This window comes from Pollicipes pollicipes, unplaced genomic scaffold, assembly GCF_011947565.3.
Source record: "Pollicipes pollicipes isolate AB1234 unplaced genomic scaffold, Ppol_2.1 Scaffold_1245;HRSCAF=1455_pilon_pilon_pilon, whole genome shotgun sequence".
Classification (NCBI taxonomy): domain Eukaryota; kingdom Metazoa; phylum Arthropoda; class Thecostraca; order Pollicipedomorpha; family Pollicipedidae; genus Pollicipes; species Pollicipes pollicipes.
The window spans coordinates 4,427-11,394 of NW_023595898.1; the positions used below are offsets into that span (position 1 = coordinate 4,427).

Sequence of the window (6,968 nt, forward strand, 5' to 3'; positions counted from 1 at the left end):
GAGTGAAACCCGATGTCTCTTTTTTAAAATCGGGACGCACTTTCGCATGCAGCCCACAAACTGCGATGCTCCAACCAGGCACCATCCTGGATCTGCCATTTGTGGCGGCACCACACTTGGCTGTCGCCAGAACTGGTACGTTCCACTTCCTGACGGTTGAAGAACACAAGAGACGGAAACGTCCACAGGGACCGGGTGGCGAGGCATGTCAGCAGAGCGATGGCACAGCGGCACGGTTACGTCGCCTCAGCGCTGTCCGATCGTTTGGAAGCCAGGGATAACTTTGCGGCCAGCATGCGTCACTTGCTGGCCGATGCGCCCCACCGATACTACAAGGGGCCTCTCTTCCGACGCTCAACGCCCGCGAGACCATGCCGAAGTTTATTGACAAGGTCCTGGAGCTGAGGGTATCTCATACGACAGGCTGGTCAGGGAAGCACAAACCGGCGTGCCCACGCCCGCACACTGGACGCCTCAGGACTCCTCTGGCGGGTTCGACGTCGGAGAAGCCAGCCCAAGCACGGTGGCACTCCTTGGCCACGGCGGCATTGAATTGACTGTCGACTTACATCTAAATTCAAGTGGCACATGGTAGGTTGTTTGAACGGCTCCCACGCGTGTGTGAGAAGTGGAACGTAAGTTATTGCATTGCGCACTGTCTTGTCAACCGCTTTCATTTGCTTCTCAGGCCTATATGAATACCACGACGCAGTTAGCGTGGCGAAGCACTGTCGACGGGATCGACTCCCAAAATCAGCTGCATCCCCGCGAGTCCGAATCCAAAGTAAGCCCTAGCCTGTGCCATACTGTTCAGAAGTCAGAATTGAAACAAAACCCATGCGCCACGAGTCAGAGTCAGAATCGATTCCGGAAAAGATGTCGAGCATGGGCCTCTCGATATCATCTTTCGAATGCAACGGCACTTAACGATATAAAAGACGCATACCAACAAAGTACGAAACGCATCTATCGAGGAGACAGAGCAGCACGTGATATTTCCCTTCAAAGAACAATGTGTGTATTCACAATATTGTTATAGTAAAATCGTGTATTACCTAATCCAACATAACGGGACAAGCATTCATCGTCTCAGACAACACTGCAACTCACCGCACGCACCGCCAGTGAGCTAGGCAGCACACTAGGCAGGAATATCAACGCATACATCGCAGGAAAGCCACCACTGCGGCTCACGTGCCCCATCGCCACAAAGGGATCGAAAAGAGCATGTGGCAGGCATGCAAAGTTCACCAATCATAACCACCTGGTATTTCCAGTTTTAACTTCCGGTTCATTCCTGTCTCTTATGGCCGACCAGCGCCTCACCTTCTAAATTAAGCTATCCCAAACGGTTGTCCGCACTTTCGGAATACTGTGATGTAAATCGGAGATCATGGCGAAACGTCAACCCGCGATTAGAGAGCATTCCCAAACGTACAGTGCCTTTTAACAAAGGTGTGCACCCGCTGTCACGCGGCCTGCCAAGCTTCTTATTTCGGTTTCAGTAAAGGTCAGTGTGAAACCTGATGCCCTCTGCGATCCACGCCGCAGAACAATCGTTGAAAAGGAAAACCAGAGCACCAGCAAAGAACGAGACTTCACCGCATTATCACTGAGCAAAACGAGTCATTCACACCTGAGACTGCCGTGGTAGCCTCCATCTGGCGCCGCCCAGAATAGCAGAATGGCCAGCTGAGGCGCACCCCGTTCACGCGTGAGGGCTAGGCGGGTGTTTGCGCCGAGAGGTGCAGGTCACAGATACAGGCTGTTGTAGGCGGTGCGCTGAGGCAGCCTGGAGCGGCAGACGGGACACTCGCGGCTGCGGCGGATCGAGCCCTTCAAGCACGGCGCGCAGAACCAGTGTCCGCAGCGGGTCACCAGGAAGCCGCGCTGTTGCGCCTTCAAGCTCGTCACCGACTCCAGGCAGACGGGACAGCACAGGCCTGAGGCAGAGATGCGGCGTCACACAACCGCCCGCGCGGGCCGTCTATCCTAATACAAAGAGGGCGGCACGAACTTCACACAGAAGGCACCGTAGAGTCAGGCTGGCCACAAAATAACGTGCCCGTTTGGCTGCACGGTATTTTTGTTGAAAGGTGACCACGGTCTAGGTGGCACGGAGCGCCTGATCTGATACCAATCCCTTGTCCCGCTTTACTTCTGATTAATGCGAGCTTTAACGGCACCGCTACCGCAGCCCGATAACCACGCACCGTGTCGCAAGGATTCCAACGTGCAGGCACGGGTTCAATGATTTCGGATTACATTATCTTGCACCGCAGGCGTTTCAGGGGGTGTCATGTGTTCAGGTAGGGTCATATTCCTAACACAACCTACTTTGAGCGCGCCATGCAGTGATCAGTGGTATCATTAGTTCTTGGAAAGACAAATACATACATCATCGGCGTATTCATACGTTGCCAAGTCCAATAGCGAATTCACCATCAAGTCGTAAACTTATCAAGTGTCATATTTTCTTCTTAAACTCATGTAGCTCAGGTCAATTTCATGCCTGGAAAACCAGCCCACATTATTTTCACAGTCCGAAAAATGGAATTCTACTACCAAGAGCGTCAATGTCATTTCTAATGCATTTAGTGCTCACTCTTTGACCGCAACATCAATCTCACATCAGTGCGTTGGCATGAGCAACAGCCTCAAGCCTTTCCGACGAATAACTATCTCGCGCCGTCCTCCCAGCGGAGCCCCACTCGCACCCACCGTCACTGGTCCTCTTGTCACGAGTGCCAGTCTGCTTCGGCTCCGCTGCGGCCACCGCGTCTGAGGGCACCGGCTCCGTTCCAGCCGCGGTCCCTGGGGGCGCCGTCTCCGTTCCAGCGGCGGCGTCTGGGGACGCCGTCTCCATTCCAGCGGCGGCGTCAGGGGGTACCGGCTCCGCTCGGGCCCCGGCACCCCTTCGGCCGGCGCCGCTAGTGCGGCGTCTCGTCCGCGCGAAGCCGGTGCCGCGTCGCGAGCCGCCGGCGTCGCGCCGCGCGGCGGCCGCGAGCACGGTACCCTCGTGCTGCGCCACCACCTGCATCAGGTACACGGCGTCCAGGTCGGCGCAAATCGGCCGCAGAAAACGGCTGGAAGCGGCGCCGGCGGCCGCCCGGCAGCGCCGCCACGCGAACCACCAGCTCGTCGTAGGCGCGCCGTAGCTGGCGCAGGCGCCGCGCCACGCTGGGCCGCAGCGCCCGAGCGTCCTGTGCGCTCACGTGCACTTGCAGCTCGTCCAGCTCGACGGTAAGGGCGCAGATATCGCGCTCCAGTTCGGCTTCGGCCACGTTGCGAGGATGGTCGGTGGTGGCGGCCGGCGCGGCTGTGATCTGTTGCGGATCGGGCTGGTCCGCCAGCATCTCCATGACCCCTGTTGGCTGTTGCCCAGCGGCAAATGCCTCATATATCACAAGAAAATCGCATGTATAAAGAAGTTGCCATCACAACAGCAGATTGATTTAACAACACATGTGATTGTACACACTGGGATGGGTGGACTGAAAGGTAAATAACATTGTCACTGGTTACAGCTGAAAATGGTACTTCAGGAAATAGCTCAGTAAATAAAATAACATATGAACTTGCATACCAAGTTGTAATGTTCAAAAGGTTTATTTAATAGTGATAGTATGTTCCACCTTTGGTTTTGCTAAAACACTGCGTCATCAGCATGCAAGAGCCGCACAAGCAAATTATGCATACACAGTGCAATAAGGTGCCCCCCAACCACTGCTATCACTGTATATCAAGAAACAGTATCAACCTGGATAAAAACATCGAGTGTCGTAAGTACTATAAACAAGCTCCTAGCAGGCTTGCAATTAGTTTTCACACAATTGTGTTAGCCAAGCTTGAGTCATTCCATAAGAACCTACATATATGCAATTAACTGCAGATAAGTGGTAAGCAGAAGCAAAGTATTTGATTTATTTAAGGTATCTTATTAATTTATTTTAAACAGGACTAGTTTTTGTAGAAGACCAAAGGCTTTTGTAACAAAACACCATCAAAAGCTTCAATGAATTTAACTTTCCATAAGCCATTATAAAGTGCAAAAAATTGATATACAGTGGGACAGTGGAAAAGTCATCAAATTAAATGGCCAAGGTCTTTTGACACTTTTCCTGTCAGGTACCTTAGCTGTTCCTTGCTCACATTACCAAAAATAATTTTAGGTACAAGGGGCAAGCCAAGTTATTGATGGTGTTCCATGTTGTATCAACAGCCTATGAACCAGGGCAAGGTAAAGTAGCAAGGTAAATGGCATGGAAAAGTAAAGCAGCCAAAACAAGCATGTCCTATACTTACAGTTTGAACAACAGGTAGTTCCTCCCCAACAAAAAGGACATCATCTTCAGAGCCATCAGAGTCAATGTCACAGGTCAGGTCAATAAAGTTGGGTGTTGACTGAGCTAGCCTTGATCCCCTCCTGTGCCTCTGAAACAGTGTGCATTACAGTCAGCACAGCACCACAACCCATGACAGATGTCAGCACTGACATTACCATGATTGTTTTTAAACAATTCAAAGTCTACAAACACATGATTACACACTGACACCAACAAACATTTCACTGCTTTTCATCTCACAGTGATAATTGTACAGGAAACTCTTGAAACAAAGGTCACTATGGCTATGCTGTATATCTGAGATGCAAATATAAATACCATGCATGTATGAGGTTTGCAGCAGCTGAATTTGCACTTTGGAAACAGCTGCAGCTTGACAGATTAAAATATATTTCCTAATTACCTGCTATAACTACTCACTGATCTCACGCATTACACTTTTTGTCACATATAGAAAACCCTGTGGCCTGGGAAATCAGGAAATCTTCGTTGCTTTTTGAAAGTGCTACCAGTGTAACACATGAAAACTGCATTAACTCTCAGCTTTTGGTAGGGTATCAAAAGTTATAAAGTATGGAAGCTACTGAAAGCCAGGTCAGTATTCCAAGCTGGTCACTATACTAGAACATGTATATCAATTTAGTACAGTTAACTGGAATATTGGAGGCCTCTCAATGCATCATAATCTGTTTTGCAGCTTAATTGCATTTCTAAGAACTCATGGGGCTGACACACAAGTGGTCAGGTCAGATCATGTGAAAACTTTTCCAGGTGAATAGAATTGACACACACATAGACAGTTTGTACATGCCAAGTCAAATGAAATTTCAGATAAAGCTTGAGCGTAAAAGGTTGGCAAAGTTGCCATCTCTACATGACATCCAAAATATTCATTATTGGAAAGCAGCAACAAATAACAGCGCACGACGTACCGTCTCCATATTGAGGTCACCACTTGGGTAGTGTCCTGCCTCAGCAGTTTAAATCCTGCAAAATGAGCCTGAAACAAAAATAATATATAGTCAAAACCTCAACAGCAGACTCAATGGCACAGAAGACCACCAGATGCATCAGTACAACATCACAGTCTGGGCCATGGCATCATGAATGAGCCATGTGCAGTGAACAGCAAGTACTTGGAAAGTCAACTGTAGGGCATCAGCAATGACAGCAATTGTGGATTTAGGGTACCTACTACTAAGGTCATTTTGCTGGGTACCACCAAGCCTTAACTTCTGTAAACTGAAAGAAAACTATATCTTGACTTTGATCTTAACATACCCTTCCCACATACCAGATACCTACTTGTGAGACACTTTTGTAGAATCATCTAGCACTCATGAGTCATTAATCCTTCACGTGATCACAGGGCGACTGATTTGAATTAACACCGACAGTGGAGAAACATTCCCAATCGCACCTCTCGCACGTTTCTATCCAACCAATAACTTTCCAACACAAAGCCCCACAATGTAATATACTAGAGGCGGTAATTTTTTACTTGGGTACCTGGATGGCCGACGGAGGGAAGAGCTACGCCAGCTGCAGGGTTTCGAGTATTGTCGTGCGGGGCAAAAGCTGTGAGGCATCAGCTAACATTGTGACGTCACTGAAAATGGTTTTGCATCGATCGGGATCGGGGTTCATCCGGGCCGACTGAAAGCCATAAGGCTTTTGCTTGTGATATGATGTCACTGGTATTCGGCTGGGTATGTGACGTCACTGGTCGTGAGTGTGTAAGGCTCTTTTGGGTCCACTGAATGCCGTAATGCATCAGCTGGCCATGTGTCGTCACTGGTATTCGATTGAACATCAGGCGCGGCCGGCCTCGTTCCATCTTTACTTTTCGTACCTGTCTGCTGCAAGCATTTGCGTGCCGCATAAAGGTTTGACCGAATTACCCCAATGTGTGACGTCCCTAATCATCACTTCATACGAGTGCACTTAGGCCCCACGACCACGGTGTGTCGTGGTCCGCGAAGTATCACCGGATAGCGTGACGTCACTGGTATTCGAATAAATACTGGGCGCAACAGGCCGCGCTTCATTTTTACCTTTGTACTTAGCTACAGCAAGCATTGGCGTGCTGGATGAAAGCTGCCGAACCACCTGAGTGTGTGACATCACTGGCCATGAGTTCCAACGGTGCTTTTCGGCCAACTGAAGACCACAAGGTGTCAGCTAGCGACGTCACTGCTATACGACTGTAAGACGTCAATGGCCGTGGGTTTCCACGGGCCCTATAGGACCGACGAAATGCCGTTAGGCATCAGCTGGCGATATGACGTCACTGGTATTTGGCTGAACTTCAGGCAACAGGTCATGCTCCATTTATACCTTTCGTACATGTCTGCTGCAAGTATTGGCGGATTTTTTGTGCGGCCAACCAAAGACCATAAAGCATCAGCTAACGATGTGACGTCGCTGGCACTCGACTGTGCGTGTCGCTGGTCATGAGTTTTTACGGCCTCTTTTGGGCCGACGAAAGGTCATACGGCAATGACTGAAAATGTGACGCCACTGGTATTCGAATGAACTTCGGGCGCGACAGACCATGTTCCACCTTTATCTTTGGTACCTGTCCATTGCAAGCATTGCCGTGGAAGGCTCTGCCAAATTACC

General features: G+C 49.8%; 2 protein-coding genes across 2 annotated transcripts; both read right to left on the minus strand.

Annotated features, from left to right (window-relative positions):
- Nucleotides 1-858: 858 nt before the first annotated feature.
- Nucleotides 859-2,951, minus strand: LOC119091510 (E3 ubiquitin-protein ligase RNF4-like). Its single transcript, XM_037214354.1, has 2 exons — nucleotides 2,722-2,951; nucleotides 859-1,943 (listed from the first exon to the last, which is right to left on the minus strand). Exons 1-2 carry the CDS (start codon nucleotides 2,864-2,866, stop codon nucleotides 1,753-1,755), a joined length of 336 nt encoding a protein of 111 aa, XP_037070249.1. The 5' UTR covers nucleotides 2,867-2,951; the 3' UTR covers nucleotides 859-1,752.
- On the minus strand, nucleotides 2,931-5,817 carry LOC119091618 (uncharacterized). The gene is made up of 4 exons (XM_037214461.1): nucleotides 5,652-5,817; nucleotides 5,279-5,346; nucleotides 4,306-4,434; nucleotides 2,931-3,374 (listed from the first exon to the last, which is right to left on the minus strand). Exons 2-4 carry the CDS (start codon nucleotides 5,285-5,287, stop codon nucleotides 2,931-2,933), a joined length of 582 nt encoding a protein of 193 aa, XP_037070356.1. The 5' UTR covers nucleotides 5,288-5,346; nucleotides 5,652-5,817.
- Nucleotides 5,818-6,968: the final 1,151 nt, after the last annotated feature.

Excerpts from the sequence above, each read along its gene's own strand:
- LOC119091510 (XM_037214354.1), bottom strand. The coding sequence starts at position 2,866 with ATGGAGACGGCGTCCCCAGACGCCGCCGCTGGAACGGAGACGGCGCCC. Across the intron at positions 1,944-2,721 it reads TGACAAGAGGACCAGTGACG|GCCTGTGCTGTCCCGTCTGC; the intron begins GTGGGTGCGAGT and ends TCTCTGCCTCAG.
- LOC119091618 (XM_037214461.1), bottom strand. Across the intron at positions 3,375-4,305 it reads AACTACCTGTTGTTCAAACT|CCAACAGGGGTCATGGAGAT; the intron begins GTAAGTATAGGA and ends GCTGGGCAACAG.